The following is a 21,118-nucleotide window of genomic DNA, read 5'->3' as shown; positions in this document are numbered from 1 at the left end:
AAAATGAAAACAAAGGGGCTCCTTTAGGGTATGTCTCTGCTGTCACAATAGACAATGTGGGCATCAGTGTGCAGATATAAGTCAGTGAGTCTCAGCAAGCCAGTTGCAGACCTGTGAGATTCAGGCAGATTTCTGGCTGCAAGTCCCAAGTTGAGCTCCCTGTCCTCCTGTAGGGTTGAACTCTGCAGGGTTGTACTGCAGGTTCCAGCTGCCCTTCCCCTGAAGATAGTCCCGGTTCTGATGGGAGGTGATGATCCCTCCAACTTACCCAGTATGGTGGTCTGGTGGTCCAGTGTCCCCTGTGCCTTTGTAGTGTGGAACCAGGTGGCAGTACAGTCAAGAGGCCAGAGGAGCAGGGGGGTGGGGGTGGGGTCCGGCTAAGTGGATCACTGCGGGGGGCACTGGCTGGATGGGGTGGGTTCCCTACGATGGGGGACCCCTCTCTGGCATCTGCGGATGTGCCTGGTTGGTGCAGGCTCCATAAATTGTCTTATATGTTTGTCTGTGTCCAGTTGCTTGTGTTGGTCCAATTGTATTTTTGATAGATGTTATTAAAAGCATGCCTTCCTTTTTTCCCAGGTTGCTAGCTGATCAAATTGATATCAAAGATTAATTTTGATTGTAATGCATATTGCTGTCTACATTCTCTAACTCAAAAAGTATATATATATATATATATATATATATATATATATGTATGTATATCTTTTTTGTTGTTGTTAGTGGTTACAAATAAATTGTTAATTGTTACAATCTGGTTTTTACAGGTTATATAAAAGAAATTGTCAAGATAATTAAATAAAAATTTTTAGGTTTGGGGAGATGGCTGGAGGTTGGGACTCTCCTTGTATAAAGAAGCAGCTGCTCAGAAAACAGTTATTTCTGGTCTTTGTTCACTAATGGGGGCCCCAATATTTTTCATAGCCTTATGGGAAGACACACTCCCAATTAACATTGCTTATATATGTTATTGTAATATTTTTAAAGCAAAATTTTTGGTGGGAAAAACAAGGTGTTATTAAAAGATCCTTTTGGTACCAAGCTACATTACAGGACATAAGGTTTCATTTAATTGTAATAATTACTGTTGCTACTTTTCTGGTGCTCAAAATGTATTCATGCTCTCTGACTGTACAGGCTTTCTAATATATTGTTTACAGTAATAAGCTTTTTTTTTTTTTGGTACTGAGGATCGAACTCGGGACCTTGCACTTTCGAGGCAGGTGTTGGAACAACTTAGCTAAATCCCCAGCCCAGTAATCACCTTTTGATCCAGGTATTTGCCCTTCTCTTCTGCTCCAGCTACTCACGATAACAGATACATTATAGGCCCATACATTTTCCTTAGATGGCATCCTATCAAAAGGTAATAACTTAAGAGTTTCCTGTTTTTTATGTGTTTTTGAAGGGTATTGAGTGCATTTAACAATGGCTATCTTATACTAAGATACATATTGAAGTTTGTTAAAAAGATAATGTCATCATGATTGTCATGCTAAAGTATTATTATGATTATGTGTGGCTCCTGATTCAAAGTTTTTTCTATTAATATTCTACAGGAAATCAACTACTAAAACAACCATGATTGATTAAAATAATCCTCTAATTATATTTTAGATTCCAAAATGCTTGCTATCCAGGTAAAATTATAATAGTTAATCTCACTGCTCCTACTGCACTACTAATGTCACTGATCTTCTCTTCTGGGTGTTCAACAACTAAAGTTTGAAGAGCAAAACTAGAAAGTTAACTGGGCTAAGAGGACAGCCAATATTTTGGCCCTGGCCCCTCAAGGTCAACAAAGAATCCAGGACATGAGGGAACATTTTCTACAGGATCCTACATTTTTAGTAAGTCACCCAACCTCCTGAGCAAGGAGATTGATGGACACCACAGGACAAACGAACCATGTGCCAAAGGAGGGTCACACAAAGGGAAAAATCTCCCACGTTTTCACTAAAAGTGACATGGTCAAGCAAGGCCATGACCCATCCTGACAGCTGACACTGACAGACGAGCTGAGAGGCTCTATGCATGGTTCCAAAATAATGCCTGAAGAGACCTAATTGACCTTGATAGATAGCAAGAGGTTAATTTTAATATAGGTCTCACTGAAACTTGGTCTTAAATATCCAGTAGAAAAGCATAACTAAAGATACATACCTATATAGGTAGACTTAAAAAGAGGTTTTAAAAACCCCTCATCCATACAGGAGAATTGATTTATTGTCGCTAAAAAGGCAGTTCAAACATGTCAGAGACTCCAACATCTCTTTAACACCACCTTGTTAAATCTGCCAGGAAACCAAAATAATGTTGGATGTGCCTATCGCCCGAATTTCAGCCATAGGTCCCGATACCTGTACCCCTCCCCGGCCCCCATTAAAACCTGATTCCTCACAAAATGTCACCACAATGCTAGGTCCTTTTGTATCCCAACTAGAGTCCACCAATGACAATTAGACATGTACAAATTCGTCCAAGCTTAAACAAAAGATGTCTACCCCTTGTGCTCACACTGTCAACATTCCTGAGCCTTCCATAACCTGTCTCTCTAGGGGGATATTCTTCATCTGTGATTCCCAAGCTTTCTGCTGCATAAACAGAACCCCTTCCTCCCTACGTTCTGAGGGATTCCTTGGCCCTCCCCTCACCATCTATACTGAAACCCAAATGTTACAACAGGTTTCTCCCCACTATCTTAACAAGTGTCTCCTTCCTGTACTCCTTTTCCTAATGGGAGCCAGAGTTCTGGTGGGAATTGGCACTGGGCTGGCAGGAATCTCATTAACACACTTCTATTACTCCCTATCCCAAGAGCTAAATGAAGATATGGAAAAGGTAGCTGACTCTCTGGTCACCCTACAGTTCCAAATCAATTTGCTGGCAGCTGTGGTACTCTAAAATAAATGAGCTCTGGCCGGGGATTTAGCTCAGTGGTTTCTCTGCCTGCTGCACAAGCGCAAGGACTCGACTTTGATCTCCGGTACTAAAAAAAATAAATAAATAAAAGATAAAATAAAATAAAATAAATGAGCTCTGGATATAATAACAACAGAAAGAGGGGGAACATGCCTCCTATTAGGAGAAGAGTGTTGTTACTTTGTAAACCAATTCGGCATTGTTGGAGACAAAGTAAAGAAGCTTTGTAGACAAGACCTAGACTGACTATAATCTCTGCCAGGATACTTTGACCAATGGCTTCCATGGCTTCTTCCTTTCCTGGGACCCCTCACCATCCTCTGCATAATTCTGCTTTTCGGACCCTGTCTGTTTTGCTGTTTTCAAAATTTCTTACAGGAACACATTCGGGCCTTTACCAACCGGACGGTCGGGGAACTCATCATGGCTGGCTACCAGCCCCTCACTACTGATGCTGGCTCCACCTAACGAGACCACACCTTGACCATCTGAAGCCCCCACGCAGCAACAACGCCCCTTTGACAGCAGGAAACAGCTACAGAAAAAGAGACCTTCGCCCCTATTCCATAGTAACAAGCGTCTGGAATGATAGAGTTCTCTGCCAGACAAAATGGCCCCGGTCCTACATTCTAAAATGGCTCCCGTTCCTAAAATGGTTCCCAATTATGGAAATGAGCCACTCGGGGGGGCGGGAGTGAAACCTACCCCCTCTGGAGAAGCAAAACTTAGCTTGATGCTCCACCCTGCTGCCTCTGTGATCCTCCCCTTCCAATCACCTGGCGTCCGTTGCTCAAGTCTCACGACTGTCCCCGCTGCACCGCCCTATATAAACCTCATCCCCCGTTAGTCTCCCCTCTCTCTCGCCAGTGTTCCGGGTAGCTCCGCAGCTCCTTCCCCCGTAAAGCCTTGCCTCAGGTGAAAAAAAAAAGTTGTCTAAATGGAGAATCCGACCCTTAGCTTGAAACTTGACAGTTTTCTACAGCCTGGCTGCAATGCATGCCCTTCCATTTTTTCTCTTGGTAATTCACAGCTCTAACCCCTAATGAGCAGCCACACTTGTCTACTGATTCATTATCCTAGGAACAAGCAATGTATTTATCACCTCAATTGTTAATACAAACCCGTCTCCTTTCCATTTATTGAAATGATACCCATTTGGTTGGTCATTTGTAATACTGAGTATAGAACCCAAGGCCTTCACATTGAGCTGTATCCCCAGCCCTTTTTATTTAACTTTTTTGAGACAGGATTTCACCAAATTGCTAAATTGCTCAGGCTTACCTCAGCCTCCCAGAGTGTTGGGATTATAGGCGTGTGTTACCACACCTGACCCTGAAGAGCACATTTTTACAATCATTTCTTGGTGGCACAGGCAGATGCCAAAAAGAGAAAAAAACCTGATGAACATACCCAGTGAGTTAAAGCTTAAAAAAAAAACCTAGCATAGTGCACACAGTCTTTTTCCGGGAAAAGACAGAAACATTTGCCAAATGCTCACTCCTTTCCAGGAACTTTCCATAAATTATTTCTAATCTTAGAAATCCTGCCAGAAAAGTTTTATCACAGCCATTTTCCAGATGGAGAAGACTAAGGCTGAACAATATTATATAACCTGCTAGGGCCACTTAGCTAGTAAGCAGCATGTAGCCAAGAGCCGTGTGCTTTGCACCATACAGCCACACAAGATCGGGGTTTTTTTGTTGTTTTTTGGTACCAGGGATCGAACTCTGGACCTTGTGCTTTCAAGGCAGGAGGCAGAACCACTGAGCTAAATCCCTGGCCCACAAGACGGTATTTTAAAACAAGGGCTTTGATGTTGGAGGGTCTGAGATTGCTCAGGCTCTGAGCATCCCTAGTTGACCCTAGGCAAGTCGTTCAACTTCTCTAAAAATCTTCAATTTTCTCACCCATAAAATATGGATAACACTCTCTCTTACTCGCCTAAGAGTCAATGATTAAAATGGGACGATGCCTTTAAAGTATCAGTTAATACAGGAGGGCCAATATTTAATATTACTAAGCTTTCCCAAACCCCAGTTAAAGAGGAAGTGAGATGGAGGTACAGGCAGAAGGAAGTGAGACCACCACAGCTTTAAGGGTAAACTTTATTGTATTCGTGTGTCATATTAGCAAACAGAATGATAATAAATGTTTAACTAGAAAGACGAAGTGAAACTTCGAAATCCAAATACAAATTCTAAAGAAATTACTGCGAACAAAGCCATTCTAAACAGCGTCATGTAACAGACTTATCACAAACCTATATTTTTCTCTTTGAATATAAACATTATATTGAAAAAGACAGCAAAAGTTTTCCTTTTGAAATGTAATGTGTTAACAAATTGTTTAGCGAAGTAAACCCAGCTGATCAGAAACAAGAATAATTAAAGGTAGAGGAAAGATCCTGAATCCATAACTACAGCAATCATACTACAAATATACTCTGCAGCCAACTACAGGCCTGTTTTGTTTTAACACACATCAGTCTTCAAAAGTGACAGCATCTTGTGATGATGCTCTGGCAGCCTTCTCCGACAGCCTTGGTCTGGGCAAGACACCACTTGCCCAGGTGTACGGTCCTCAGCAAAACCGAGGTTCACCTCCAGACCCCTCTTCTGAAAGAAGAACAGAAAAATCTTCATCTGAGAAAGAAACCTTAAGACAATGAAATTATTTACAGGGACTCAACCATGGCAAATTTAATGTCCTCTAAAAACAGGGAGAGGGAAACGTAGGTATCCTAGTTACTGTAAAGAAGTAGCAATAATGACTTCTTTTGTAGTTTGGTTCTCACACTGTGCCTATTATCAAAATTTTTTCAAAAGTTTGTGAAATTGGCTGTGGTTTGCTCGAGTGAGGTGAACAGGGCTCATCACCGATAGTTCTTTGTTCTTTTTGCCGGGTGTGTGCTTTTCCCATAATGCCAAAGCCGCTGAGAGCTGACTTCGTGCTGAATGTGGTTTAGCTGTGAGAGGCAGTGTTCTGGGTCTGAGGATCAGTTGCTTAACTCTGAGCACTCAGAAACTTGAATCTTACTATGCAGTCAACTAAACACACACACAGAAATTTCAGAAGAGTAACATAAAGAGATCATCACTTGGATAGAAACTAATCCTGAGAAAAAATCATTTAAGGTCCTTTAAAACACAAATTGACCAGACTCGCAGTTTAAGTTTCAAGATTAATTCAACCACCCAACAAATTTCCTCTGACATTTCAAGAACTCATCCTCTTACTTATCCCTGTAAACACATTTAAACATTTTACCCAAAATTTTCAATTTCCTTCCTTCCTTCCTTCCTTCTTTCCTTTCTTCCTTTTTCATACTACTAGCATCCAAAGAAACTGACAAACCATTTTTTTAGAGATTCAGGGTAATGGTATCATTAAGGCTTAGAAGTCCGAGTTGATGAGAGTTGTGATTTGAAAACACAAGTTACCTTTAGATGTAGTGTCATCCAACGACAGGAGGTAAAGATCTTTTCCAAATGTCTGGAATGAAGCCTAATAAAAAGAATCTTTAGATTACTGCTGTTTTAAAAATTACAAGTACAGAGTAGTTTAAATCAGAGAGGTGACCATAGGTAAGCCAGATAAAAGATACACTACAAGAAGTATTCCTATTGAAATTGGACAGTGGTTTTACAGTGAAGAGTCACCGAGTGTATTTTCTTTTTTTTTTTGGTACCGGGGATCGAACTCGGGTCCTTGCGCTTGCGCAGCAGGCGGCGAAACCACTGAGCTAAATCCCCGGCCCATTGAGTGTATTTTCTATTCTTCACATCTTCACTTCTCCTTGGAGCTGGGTGTTGGGTGGGGGAAAGAGGGACATCCCTGTCCAAGAACAGACAAATACCCTGTCCCAGGGGAGCCGGGTGATTCATCCAAGGCTTACCCTGGAGCAACAGACTCCTCCCACCTTCCTCCCCCTAACTCACAGCGTGGTGTGCATGCTTGGTGTGACAGGGAACCTAATGAATGAAACATTTTCAGATTTTAAAACTCTTAAAAAAATATAATCAGAAAGACACTCAGACCATAAGGACTTGTGCATAATTTAATACTTCATAGTATTCACTTTTAAGAAAAACTAGCTCATTTGTAGATGGATATACTCAGAGAAGAGCTCCCTCAATTTTTGAGGAAAGGATCATTTAAATCCCATGAATAACTAAATCAAATATACGAAAGCTTTATTCATAGTTTCTATGTATCTGATAATTGGCTTAAAGACAGAGGTAATTTTATGTATATGTTTGTGTCTATTTTGAATAGTCCTGAATTATTCTTTTCTTTTTGGCAGATCTAAGGTATTTTATTCAACTAAAGACTTCTCTGTGTGTGTGTCACTGTGTATGTGTGTGTGTGTGTGTGTGTGTGTGTATTTGGCTGTAGCGTTTTCAAAATTAATGGATAGAGGTTATTGGGATGTAAAAGAAAGTTTTAGTAAATGAGATTCAATAAAAGTGTAACAAGCTGTTATTTTTGGCAAGTAAACAAAAGCGGAATTAACACAAGGAGGTGAAGCAAGACTCAGTGGTTTTTAATGTGCACATTGTCAAGGGATCGGAATCTAAACCCCCAACTGTAACAGGAAATCGTTTATAGAGGTTGGTGGCCCATGAATGCCATCAAATACTGTGTGTGGCCTCTGATAGTAGCCAAGATGGAGCCAGCTTACTAAAGAGCCCCTCTTTCCCACTGCTTATACCTGAAGTTCTGGACAGATCACTGAAAATGACACCTGAGAATTCTCGAAAGCAAACAGGAGCAGGCAGTTTGACAGCTAAAGAAAAAACATGCACAATGGCTCACAATAGGGGTGAGTCTCTTCTCCTCCTGCTTCCTCTTTTCTCCTTCTTCCCTCCTCTCTCTCTTCCTTCCTCTGCCTCATCTTTTTTTCTCCTTCTTCCTCTCTCCTTCCTCTTCCTTTTCCTTCCTTCCTTCCTTCCTTCCTCCCTTCCTTCCTTCCTCCTCTTTCCTCTTCCTCTTGCTCCTCCACCACTTTGTCCTCTGGCTTTGATCCCAAGTTGAAACTGCTCAGCAGGGTGGACAGCAACACTGTGATAGAATCCCCTATCATTACTCAAAAGTTAGGACAGAGGGTTTCTGCAGGTTAGAAAATAGAAAGTGGATGGGAACGCCCTCTATTGTGTTGTGAGTTTGTTGTTCCTCTTCATTCTTGTCTTCTAGGGCAGCAGCTCAGGTTCTGCCCACTGGCAGCAGTGGCAGCGCAGGGCCTGAAGTCCCGGGAGAATCCATCTCTGGCCAGAGGAAGCAGGTGGGTGGGGCTTCTGCTGTCTGCACAGGACGGGGAGGGAATTCCTATTTTCTCTCTTTTCTGTCATCCGCTTTGCTCCAGACACAAGCTCAGTCACACAGTGCCTGCCCAAACAGAAGGAAACCAGCAAGGCACACAGGTACATACTCTGGCCGGGGTCAGGGGATAGTAGAGGCCTTTAGGCGCTAGATAAAAGAGAAGCCCAGGGGCCAGAAAGTGTGGAAGAAAGCTCAGGAAGGAAAAGAGCTCCAAAACTGTAAACCTTTTCCCCTCTAGGAAGCCATATATGTCTGGAATAGCTGTGCTAGGCAGAACAGGGTCAAAGAAGCCCCAAAGCCTTTGACTCTGGATGACTCCGTAAGTACAGTCTGAGTCCCAGACCAATCCCCACGTGGCCTGAGCCTGAAACTGACATGGGGACCGTCAACCAGAAGGGGACAGAGCTTGTGATGCAACAGAGTGGGGTTAGTGGCCTGTGGAAACACCAGCTTCAGCCTTCTCCAGAAGCTGTGAACAAGATGCAAGTCTTACAACCCAAGATTCAGTATGTTCAGGATATAATCCCAAGCTTGCTCCACACACAAAGAACAAGGGAAAGCTGAGCATCTCCCTAGGAAAAGACAACTCAAGGTGCAAGTCTGGAGATTTTGGAACTTGATGGTTTCTGTCTGGATGTGTCCTCCCAGCACCTCGTGCGCTCACAGGTGGGGCTTTTGAAAGGTGACAGGATGATGGGGTGCTGTAGCTGCAGGTGCTCTTAGGAGGTGGGGTTTGGTTGGAAGAATGAGAGTCTGGGGTGCAACCTGGAAAGGTTTATCTCCCTCCCGGGAGCCCTTTTCTCTCTGTTTCCAGGCTGCAATGATGTGAGCAGCGTTTTTGTGTGTGTACTGGGGATCAAACTTGGGACCTTGAGCTTTGAGACAGGTGGCAGAACCACTGAGCTAAATCCCTGGCCCTGTAAGCAGCTTTTCCTCCGCCCAGCCCTTCCACAAGGCCTTCCTTTCTTGGAGCCAGCCAACTGTGGACTAGAGATGTGAGCCAAAACCAACCACTTCTTTAAATTGCAGGTGTTGGCCAGGGATTTAGCTCAGTGGTTCCACTGCCTGCCTTGCAAGCGAAAGGACCCGAGTTCGATCCCCGATACCAAAAAAATAAATAAATAAAATAAAATAAATTGCAGGTGTCTAGGGCTGGGCATTTAGCTCAGCAGCACTAAGCCTGCCTTGCAAGCACAAGGTCCTGAGTTCGAGCCCCAGTACCAAAATAAATAAATAAATAAATAAATAAATAAATTTCAGGTGTTGAGAATTTTGTCCCAGTAATGAGGAAAGTGACTTAGTCAGGAACTACTAGACAAAGATTGTCAAAGTAAGAACTTCAAGTTCAACAAACCCGAAACAGGATAAACTGAAATGTCCAGAAACATCCCAATGGCAAAGGAAAATGCCTACCATGTAGTCTTAGGCAAAGAACAGAATATAAAACTACATGGACTGTAACATCAATTGTGTCCAAAATATTTAGATGAAATACTTCAATGTAAAGGAAAATTATGGAAGAAAACCAAGCTAATTGACCTGGCTTTTTTTTTTTTTGGTACTGGGGATCAAACTCAGGAAGGACCTTGTGCTTGCGAGGCAGGCACAGTGCCACTGAGCTAAATCCCCAGCCCAACCTGTCTGTCTTTTAAAGGGCATATCAGAGGTGACTATCGCCTTCTCATTTTTAATTCTGCTACATCTCCCAGATTGTGTGCATCAGCCATATATATATATATATTTTTTTTTTTTTTTGGTACCGGGGATCAAACTCGGGTCCTTGAGCTTGCAAGGCAAGCGGGGGAACCACTGAGCTAAATCCCTGGCAAACCTTATATTTTATGAGGGTCATGAACACCAAATAATTTCCATTCTTTAACCTCAAAGCGAAAAACAAGGAATAAAACATTAATAACTAGTTTGCCTGAATTAGTTTGTGATACATGGCATAATGGCCAGAAACACTGATTTTTGTTGTGGCTGTTTTTAACTGTCATTGTTGTAGTATTTTTTCATCATTGTTCCTAACTCAAGGGCTTTGGAAACAGTTGTTATGGTGTTCTCACTAATGAACGCTCACAGAATTCCACACCTCTGATGGACTCTTTTCCAACTTGGGAATGCCGTTCCAGACATCCTTGGGGTTCACCAGCTCCTCCGTGCCATTCGAAAGGTTCAGAACCTACAACAGAAAATATAGTAAAGCCTGGCAAGTTCCCGAAACTAAATGATGTGTGTACCACAGCAATCCTTAAAAGGAAACACTTCATAAGACAAAGAGAATGATTGTGCTGTATTAAACTTTAATCTTATGTTCCAAACTCAATGCTACTTCAGTTCAAAAAACATATATTGAGTATTTATGCCTGGAGATCAAAGAGGAAGGAAATTCAGGCCTCAAGTGATCAAAATCTTGTGGAGAAAACAGCTATGAACAGATAGACACAATAAATGTAGGATGCACAGATGTCTACAGCAGCAGGCCTGCTCCTATATGCTTATATGCAGGAAAATGATAGCAGTATAAAGCCCTTTTAAGGGTAGGGGGTGTTTGAAGATATAGGGAAACTTAGAAAATGACATCAGTGAATTCTTCCTAAGAGAGATATTGGCTAAAGTGAATCTTTAATGGTAAGTGGGAATTAACCATTTTGGGAATGGTATACAACACAGGTAAATAGAATTGTGCCACTAAATACACAAAGCAGCAAGCAGAATGGTTCTATATACAGGAGAAGTTAAGCAGTTGTGTATCTATCTAATGCAAAGTGCAAAATATAAAGAAGTAAGAGTTAGGACTGGAGAAGGTAAAAGACTCTCAGCCCTCCGGGATCTCTTCTGCCATGCTAATGAGCTTGCCTTTATTCTAGACCACTGGTTCTCCAATTTTAATGACATAAGAATGTACATTCTGGAACCCTGCCCCCAGAAATCCTGAAACAGCAGGCCAGCCCAATGCTCAGGAATCTACAATTAAAACACATACCAAGTGGTTCAGATACAGGTGGTTTGCAGACAACAGGAAAAACACAGTGAACTGAAAGGCCCTAAAAAGTTTTAGCCAGAAATGATGTAGTCAGATTCAGATTTGCATTTGACCATCTTCATACTAGTGGTGTGGACAATCCATTGAAGGCAAACTAGAATAAGTAAGTCAAGTAGAAGGTTACTAGAGTAACGCAGCTGTGAAAGGAGAGGCTCCACTGGAGTAGAGGCGTTAGATATAAACTGCTGCAAATAAGAGGTAAGAAGTGCCAGGGGTGGAACAGGGTGATTACGTGATTGGAGGTGGTAAGAACCTAGGGTCATTTCTAGCTAGGATTCTCCTCTATGAATGTTTAAGGTGAGGTTTGTACTGCATCAAATTACCAGGGGGAACAAGCAGGTAAGCACCCACTAATTGCATTCTGTAGCCTGATAAAAGTTAACTAAAATTCTGTAAGTCTGCAAGTACATTTAGAGGTAAAGCATTTAAATTTCACTAACCTTTGTGCCTTGTTCAGCTATTTCCAAAATCTCACATTTAGACCATGTGTTTCTTAGACTTGACCACACGACACATTTGGATCCAACAGTAAATCCTTCCAGAGTGTAAGTATTCTGCTGTTGAGAAGCTAGATGGAATAGAGGAAGACTCAATGCACACTTTGTGTGATACACAAGCAGAGTATTTTCCTAATCTGTACTTACTATTCCTATGTAATCAATATCATGTTATTACTATATTGGTAGTAATATATTCTTTCTTTTCCTCAGTTTTATTTTAAATCTTTCCAGTGTTCCCTTCCCTTATAATCTTTTGCTTTTCTTTAACCACATAGATGCAGCATACACATTGAAAGTCACTGCTAAAATCTGATACTTTTGTTACCAATGATGCCGTCCATAGTCACGACAGCCAACAGCCATTCCTACAGCAGGCAGGCATCATGTTGTGAGTGAATAGTGGTGTCACAAAGCCAATACTTGCTATGATTAAACTGTGACAATGAGGAATAGATAGCTACTGCAAGGTGATAGTTACAGAAATGACAATGCCCCCGCAGGATGGTATATATGCAGTTAAAATATTCTAAAGTCATTTTAAGGGACCAAAACACAGGACACACTGTAGGGTTGTATGATCTGCATTTAGCTTTTAAACTGTGTACAGGACCAGGGATTTAGCTCAGTGGCGCCATGCCTGCCTGACAAGTGCAAGGTCCTGAGTTCGATTCCTGGTACCATAATAAAATAAAATAAAATAAACTGTGTGAAGAGAGATGTACACAAAGAAGGTAAAAGACTACAAGAAGATCATGTGCTGGGTGCTAACAGTGGTCATTTCTCCAAGGTAAGAGTATGATTTTCATTCTCATTCCATTATTTCTTTTCTGTTTTGTATAATTATTCAAATTTAATAATATAAAAGTTGATATTCAAAAAGAATAACATTTAAAAAGCTAAAAGTTAGCTACTTAGTTTTAAAATCTTTGTAAGTAGCAAAGAAAATAACAAATAATTTATCAGAAAGTTAATATGATAAATGTTCTTCAAGCTTTACTTCTGTTAACTTGTGCTCGTTAATATGGCCTCCCTGAATCTATTTTTTTTTTATTAAAGGACTTAGAAATGAACTGCAAAATAAAAGTATGATAAGCTAAGTCTGAAAAACTAAAAGGATCCCTATTGGAAATGTATGGCACAGGAGTGGTTGGCCAAAAGAATAATTCACCAACCCGTACACTGCCTTGCTTTTAAGGCTGATGTCCTTACACTTGAAATGTGCTTGCCTTTTGAAGACGTTGATTTAAAGCATTTAATTTTTGGACACAGTTAATATTTCAGTACTTCATCTAGTATTATCTTAATTTACATTAATTTCACAGCTAGTTGTTCCCATGTTTAAAATGCCCTTCATAAAAGCCGGGCATGGTGGTGCCCTCCTGTAATCTGAGCTACACAGGTGGCTGAGGCAGGAGGATTAAAAGTTGGAAGGCAGCTTGGGCAACTTAGTGAGCCCCCATAATTAATAACTAACTAATTAATTAATTAATTAAATGCCCTTAATAAAAATCTAAATATAATGATTTACCTTTCTGCAATTAATCTTTCTTTCAAAAAAACTCATTTAAGAAATGTGTATAATAATTACTCCCTTTTCTTTAAAATAAAGAAGATCTTCTGAAAGACACTAAGTTAAACTTGTAAGTGTAAGAAAGCAAACTCACATACCTAAGCCATTGTCTGGTGAAGCATGATTTTGTTTCCTTCCATCTCTGAGCTCTTCTTCAGGGAGCGAAGGTATCAAGGATGAAATGGCATCCCTGTTTTTATATTCTTGGAGTTTTTCTTCAAACAGACTCATTTCTGTATGTACTGCAGGGTCACAGGTCTCCCCATGGAGATGCAGTGGCACCCTGAGGTGGTTATCAACAGGGTCCCCACAACCTGCCTCTCTTGCGCCCTCAGTACACTCAGACTTTTGGGCTTTCTCATCAACCAGCACAGGTGAGGGACCCACGATATCCTCAGGAGACAGTGGGGCTGCAGGAAGTTCCACCACTGGATGTGTCTCAGACTCACAGCTGTGGGGAAGCCGGAGTGGAAATGGCCCCAGGGTGGCTTTGGTGTCACGGCCTCCAGAGAGAGGCGTCATTGGTGGCTCCAGGCTTAGATCCTCCTTGTGTTCTTCCCTGACTGGAGAATGTTGTAACTGAAGGGATTCTACTTCTAAGAATTCTTTCAAGTCTTCATCAGGGGAAAGTGGAACCTCAAAGGAATTCAGTTCTAAGCTCTCTGCCATTTCACCAGCATGTGGCAATAATGTGCTAAATTCTGTAATCAGGAATGCATCATCAAACACTGCCTGGTCACCCAAATAGCACTCTTTGGTACTTTCTAGGACAGAACCAGTTCCACCTTCATAAGGGTTTTCAAACGCCTCAAAAATGTTATCAGTTCCAGGGTCACAGAATCTACTTGGTTTGGTTTCCACAATGTTTAAATATTTTGGAATCCTTTCAGAGTGCTCTTCTGCTTGTCTTTCCACACACAAGGCTTTATCTTGGACAACTTTATAACTTGGTTTCTTAAATCCAACATCAGGTTGAGGGTGCCCAAAGCCTCCCTTGATCTCTGACCCATCTTTCTCATAAGGCAGAAACATCTTAGCAGTGCTAATCTTCGAGTATTTCTTCATTTTCTCATTAATACTTTCACCTTTGCTTCTCAAGTCAACAATTGCTAAAGGGACATCACAAACATCCCTTTTGATTTCTAATATTGTTATTTCCAACACATCTTCTGTTACTATTTCATAAAAGTAATCATTTCCCTGTTGAGGACAGGAACCTTCTGAAATATTAAATCCTGAGAGGCAACACGGAAAGGCTTGCATGGGAATGGATAAGAGCTCAGGTGGAATATTCAAGACTGTTTTTGGGTCCACACAGTCTTCAACATTCCCAAAGTCTATTAGCCTGACAGATAAAAGATGATCTTCATGAATATTAGTGATGAGTGCTCTATAATAATGTCCATCTTCTCTATATTTTACCAGACAAGGCTCTCCAACGTGAGGACATCGGACACTATCTCTCCAATGTATTGTCTGCTTTGTAGCAGTTTGTACTCCAACTTCTAAATACTCAAGTTTCTCTGTATCAGCAAACTGACACCAGAAATACTCAGGCCCATCTACTACCATGGCATAAGCTCTTACCGTCTTCATTTGGGGTTTGTGCCAATTAAGCAACACTGTAGTGTCAATATCTGATTTGTTAGCAGACTTGGCATAGTCACCTTTAATTATTTGGGTAGAAGGACATATTTGAGGTTCTCTTCTGAAAGTGTATCTGCTAATCATATCTTCTGCTATGATCCCGTGTTCATCAGCAAGAATAACTTCCCATTTCTCTTGAAATTTAACAAATTCACATCTTATCTGAGCCTCGTCTGTCCTTTGGGAGAAGTAATGCATCACTTCCTTGCATTTGACAATGTCTGGAACCCAAAGTCCCCTTAGAGAGCAATGAATGCACAGTTGTGGTACCCGTGCATTCACGAGGTCAAGCCTACCGATGTTGTCAGTGTGGATCACATCAACGTTACCATAATCAATAAACTGCACAGAGAGAAGACTGCCGGGTTGTTGCTCCTTGACCACAGCACGATACCATAAACTATCTTCTGAGAAAATGGCACATATTACGTCTCCCTTTTGCAAAGGACCTGCATAGTGCTGGGGTCTTGTTTTCACATCATTTAATTTCTCTGAAAGATGGTTAATTTCAGCTTCATCTTCTGTTAGCTGAACATAAAAGTCAGAAAGGTCATTAATATGTGAAACATACACAGTTGTTTTAAAGCCAGGCCTTAAAGTCTTCTGTGGGAAAGCATAGAATTTTAGAGGCAGATCTTCATTATGTGAATCTCCTATTTTTGCTGCAAGGGTGGCTTCCAGTTTTGTGGCTTTCAAAGGTGGGTCATCAAAAATGTCTTCTTTCTTTTCTCTTGTAGGTAAAAACACTTGATTATTTTTGTTTTCCATAGAGCCCTGATGGTGAGCGACAGAGTTAGTCACTGTTGAATTTTGTAAATGTTTGAGCTTATTCCCTGGTGAGCCGATCTTAGGCTTGAATGATTCTCCCAAAATCTCTAAAGTGTGTGATTGGTTCTCTGCTGATTTACTTAAATGCTCCATAGGTGAAAACTGCACATTTTCATTATTTTCTTTGAGAGTTTCAGTTGTGGACAGGAATGTTTCACTTTCTTTCTCTTTGCCTCTTGTAGTTTTGTAATCAAGTAACCCTAACTTCTCATTAATATTAGCATTGATTTGACTACAGTCATCATATAGCTCTATAATCAGTCTTCCATTTGGATCTTTTGCTACGACCAAGGCCTTCATTGACTTATCTAAAACAGTCTCCTGAAACCATGTTGTAGCTTCTTCCGGCATTTGATCAGGAATATCAGATAATGAACATTTCACAGCCTGCATAGGCAAAAGTAAAACCTCATATGCATCATGAGGTATCGGAAGCAGATTATCACTTGTCACATAAACATTCCCAAAATCAACAAAGAAGACTTTAGTAGGCTCTTGTTCAATGACTAGTCCACGGTACCAGTTGCCGTCCGTATATTTGGCAAGGCACAAGCTTCCAGGAGTCAAGGGCGATGTTTGTACACTGGGTAAAACTTTAATTAATTGTGATATATGACATGACAAGTGTTTTAAAATATCCACATTTTTTGCCAGCTGGCAATAAAATGTGCAAGGGTCATCAACATGCGTTATATACACCGATTCTTCACTTCCAATTTTTATGTCATGTGCAGAGTAGTAGTAGGAATGCAGCTGAACAGAAGACTCCAGAGGTTTCTGAGGTTTTACTGGTCTTGCCAGTCTCTTTTCCACCAACACATGGCATGCGCTCTGAAAAGGTGTCAGTAAATCCACAACGTTAAACTGTTCATTGTGTACCGAGACCACGGCACATATCATGCAATTTAATTCTAGACAGTTTTGCACTGCATTATGTACAAACTCAGTAAACACTTGTGTTGCCTTTTCGTCCCAAACAAAAGGATTTTCACCAGTTGGTTGAATTAAGTTATAAAGACTGCACCTGAAAGCCAGAGCTGTAACCTTGAGAAACTCATCACTAGCTGAATAAATGTCCTTCACGGAGACCACACCTGTGTCTCCATAATCTACAAAGTGTACTCTGACTCGCTCCGAGGACAGTGCGCCTGTCACCAGGGCTCTGGACCACTTTCCACTGGCTGCCCGCTTTGCCAAACAAGCAGGGGAGGCCCCCTGATAAGGGGCTGCTGTGGTTTTGCAGTAGTCCTCAATGTCACACATTAGGGCTCTAAATTCTTGTGGGTTCCTGGCCAGCTGACACCAGAAATCACCAGGGTTTTCAACATGAAACACTTTGACCTTTACTGTGCTTCCAACCTCTAGCTCTTTAGAAGAGGAGCCCGGCTTCATTGTCAAGAAATCCAGTGGTGTAAGAGAAGAAAAAACAGATGCTACATTCTCTTTTTCCTGCCCAACTCCTCCAGTTGAAATATTTGTAACAATAGCTGTGTGAACCAAAGCTTCTGAAACAGATTGAGCTTTATCTCTCTCCGATATCTGTTCTTCTACTTTCATAGCAGAAGATACTTTGTCATTCTCAGCAATGAAATGGTTTGAACTGTGCCCCAGTGAGTGGGCATGGGCTGCCATGCCTTCTGTGGGTTCAAACTCCTGATACTTGGCATAGCCGGCTTGAGCAATCACCTTCCCAATGTTCTCCTCCCCGGTTCTTGACTCATCCAGTATCTCTATGACATACTGCTGCGCCCGCTTATCGAGGGTGTGGATGACCAACTCTTTGTGGAGTACAGTCCTTTTGAAGAAGGAGACTGCCTCCTGGCTCCAGGCTGTCCCCAAAGGCCACACATCGGCAAGGGTGCACCTCAGGGCCAGCGCAGGCAGCCGCCTGAACTGGGGGAGCAGCATCCTTAGATCACCCCAGTCCACTTGCTCTGTGTTGCCGCGGTCGGCCAGGAAGACCTCCACACTCCTGTCACCCAGTTTGGTGACGATGGCCCGGTAATAGCCATTATCTTTCCATTTGACGCAGCAGAGATCTTCCCGTTCCGGTTTCAGGATGACGCCCTCTCGCTTGCTGGCCAAGGAGTAGAAACTGCACATCCTCCTCGCCAGCCTGCTGAAGGGGCCGTGGTGTTTCTTCAGGCGGATCCAGAACTCGGAGGGGCTGGCGACAAACTCCACCTGGGCGTCGTAGAAGGCGCTGGGCTTCAGCCTGATGGACCTTAAGCCCGTGAGGGCGGCATCTGTGTCCCCAGCCTGCCCTCCTGGGTCCTCCTCCTCCTCCTCTCCATCCACCTCTTCTCCCTCCTCTTCCTCCTCTTCCCCTCCTGAGCTCTGGAGGAACTTTTCCGCCAAGCAGCACGTCTGCGTCCCGAACAAGCGGTTGAGGTTGATGCCGTCGTGGCCGTACAGGGTAACATAGTACACGTGCTCGAAGGCGCAGTAGAACTCAATCTTGGCATTCAGCGCGCGGCCCAGCAGCAGCGCACGCAGTTTGCGGACCTGCGCGCGGGACCAGCCGCGGCCACCGTCCCAGAGCCCGAGGAGGGCGCACGGGTAGGTGACCACGGGCATGCGGAAGTACTCAGGCAGCAGGGGGCGCAGGCGGGCGCGGCTTGCTAGCTCCTGACGCCCCAGATCCACAAGCAGTACCTGCGCGCCGCGCCGCGTCTGCGGTGTGGCCAGCAGCAGCGCGCGGTGCCATCGCCCATCGGGCCCGCAGGCCGCGCACGGCGCACCCGGCTTGTCGGGACTCTCGTCCGAGCTGTCGTCTGGGCTATCGTCAAGGGCTCCCGGCCAGGCGTGGTCAGCCGTCCCTGGGGCGCCACTGTAGGCCTGCGCCATGCTGTCCGACAGCAGGCGAATCTCCTGAGCCAGCTCCCGGAGCTGGCAGTGCACGCGCAGCGGATAGCACACGTGAGTGACCACCACGGGCTCCGTGACGCCGCTCTGCAGCTGCGGGTAGAAGTAATCGGCGCCCAGCGGCTCGGGCGCGTGGCTCAGCAGATAGCTCTCCAGCAGAGAGCGGAAGAGGCCTTCGGGTACTCGGCTCGCCAGGCCTAGGTCCTGCATGCGGCGCGCCATGGTGGGCACGTTCAGCAGCACCAGGAGCCGCGGCGAGGGCAGCACCTCTGCCACCTGCCCGCGCAGGTCGCGGCCCCGCAGAGCGCTCAGGAAGCGCACGGCGTCTGGCCTCCAGCGCGGCAGCTCCCCTGAGCCGCAGCCCGCAGGCACCAGGCCGGCCAGCACGCAGCACAGCGCCTCGCCTCCCGCTTCGGGGACGCTGGGCAGCGCCCGCAGCACCACCGGCACCGCGTCCGGGCGCGAGTCCACCGAGCACACCCGCAGTGCCAGCCAGGCCCCGGGCGGCGGCACCCAGCTCATGATGACCAGCGCGGTGGGCAGGGGCAGGGGCCTCAACGGGCCGGGCTGTGGGGACCGGTGGGACCAGCTGATCTAGAAGAGACGGAGCCTGGAGGGACGCGTAGGAGCCCGCGAGGGGCACAACCTGCCTGGGCTCCGCGATGAGGACCGGGTTCAAAATCACTGCTGCTGTGTCTGTCGGAGACCTTGACTGCTTGTGTCTACAAGGGCGCGTGCTGGACGTTAGGCAGCGAACGGCCGGGTGGCAGGGCGCATGCGCGCAGGGAACGCGGCTCGGGTGGCTCCAGCAGGCGGCTAACCCTCTGTGGTCTCCCTGCTTCAACCCGAGGGTACTCTATGGAGGGAGGGGACTTGGCGAATATTCCCTCCTCGCAGGCTTTCGGCCCTGCAACACACTTTGGAAGGTTGTTCCTGTTGTGTTCTGAGGCAGCACCACGTGGCCTGGCCAGAGGAGGTCTTCAGGCCCGCAGTGTCTGCGGCCTCAGGTGCCTGGACTTCTCCCCACACCTCCCTCTCCCCAGGATACCCTTTGGAACCTCAAAGCAATGCAACGAACTGTGCGAGGCTCCCCGGATGCGCCTACTTTCCAGCGGTGTGCATGTGCAAAACTGCGCACATCCCTGGGAGCTTGTTTTACACAGTGTTCCACAAGACCCAGGCCTGACAGTGCAAATCCCAGTGTCTTCCGTCGGTCCAGATCAGAGGCCGCCACGTGCTTCCCGATCATCCTGTGTCACCCTTTGGTGACAGGGTGTGTTGGGTGATCACCCATATCCAATCCACAGGCTCCTTTCCAAGGACCTTTCCTTGTGTTACTGAATCTAGCCTGTGGTGGACACAATACAAGTTGGCTGGATGAGTGAATGAATGTGATTTCTTTAAACACTTTTGATTTTTCCCTGATGAGCTCATTCTTGAATGTTCAATTCCGTCTTCTCAATTTTTGCTAACTTGTGAAACAGTAAAGATTCAGATTTTAAAAAATTAATCATGTCTTATTAGCATACGAACTCCAAACCACACTAGAGAAAAACAAAACCCTCGATAACAACTGATTAGGCATTTTTAAACATTTATTTTTAAAAATCAGAATAACACAATGTATTTACTCACTTACATTCCTGTTTGTTACCTGATATTTTCAGCAAACAGACTTCTGTAAGCATCTTCATCTGCACTTATCAAACCTTCCAACTGGCTCCCGCTGCTGTTGACAATCACAGTAGCCTGCTGGGGGTAAAGTATGGGAAGAGAAAAATAACCATGTATTCCTCAAAATTCAGAAATCATACAACACCTGCGCAGGCGCATGTGCATTCGTATGGTACCTATTAAGGCCAAATGGCAGTATCATTTCCATGCATCCTCTACAAGGGAGAATGTAAGCACATCATTTACTTATTAACCATTAATCAACTACTAATCCAGTGTTACAGTAAGACTACCAAATTCTAGGCCTTGTAAAATATATATTAAATTGATGAAGGTGATGTTTCCTAAAATTATAATGACATATTTAAACACACGATCTTTTAAAAACACAGTTAAGGATTTCTTATGTTAAATCAGTTGACAAAATTAGAAGTGCTGGGTTCTCCTATCCAACCTGAGGCAGGAGAAAAACAAAATATGACTTACTCATCTATATGTAACCCCCCCAAAAAACCCCTCCTAATTCTACCAAGACCATCTCCATGGCCCCTCTCTGACAAGTATTCCAGATCCTTGTGGTCAAACAGCTGGTCCTCTATGGGGGAAGCAGCAGCGTATGTCTAGCAGCAGGAAGCCACCTTGAGGTGGCTGAAGCTGTTCAAGGCTTCGGTAGCAGCACAGGGGATTGTCTTAGATACTGAAGTGGGGTTGGACTTGACAGTCAAGATATAGACGATGGGCAGTGTG

At 43.9% G+C, this 21,118-nt stretch overlaps 1 protein-coding gene across 1 annotated transcript; it reads right to left on the bottom strand.

Annotated features, from left to right (window-relative positions):
* Window positions 1-4,945: 4,945 nt before the first annotated feature.
* Tdrd6 (tudor domain containing 6) lies at window positions 4,946-19,434 on the bottom strand. Its single transcript, XM_021259715.2, has 5 exons — window positions 13,456-19,434; window positions 11,728-11,855; window positions 10,334-10,423; window positions 6,363-6,426; window positions 4,946-5,537 (listed from the first exon to the last, which is right to left on the bottom strand). The coding sequence occupies exons 1-5, from the start codon at window positions 19,217-19,219 to the stop codon at window positions 5,503-5,505; spliced, it is 6,081 nt and encodes a 2,026-aa protein (XP_021115374.2). The 5' UTR covers window positions 19,220-19,434; the 3' UTR covers window positions 4,946-5,502.
* Between the last annotated feature and the right edge of the window lie 1,684 nt (window positions 19,435-21,118).

Source organism: Heterocephalus glaber, unplaced genomic scaffold (genome assembly GCF_053883595.1).
Source record: "Heterocephalus glaber isolate CG9 unplaced genomic scaffold, H.glaber_assembly_v1.0 deba00001497, whole genome shotgun sequence".
Classification (NCBI taxonomy): Eukaryota; Metazoa; Chordata; class Mammalia; order Rodentia; family Bathyergidae; genus Heterocephalus; species Heterocephalus glaber.
Note: the sequence above shows the minus strand (reverse complement) of the source record. Positions and strands in the feature narration are given on the sequence as shown.

Excerpts from the sequence above, each read along its gene's own strand:
- Tdrd6 (XM_021259715.2), bottom strand. The coding sequence starts at position 19,219 with ATGAGCTGGGTGCCGCCGCCCGGGGCCTGGCTGGCACTGCGGGTGTGC. Across the intron at positions 6,427-10,333 it reads TGGAAAAGAGTCCATCAGAG|GCTTCATTCCAGACATTTGG; the intron begins GTGTGGAATTCT and ends TCTTTTTATTAG. Across the intron at positions 5,538-6,362 it reads GGATGACACTACATCTAAAG|AAGAGGGGTCTGGAGGTGAA; the intron begins GTAACTTGTGTT and ends TTCTTCTTTCAG.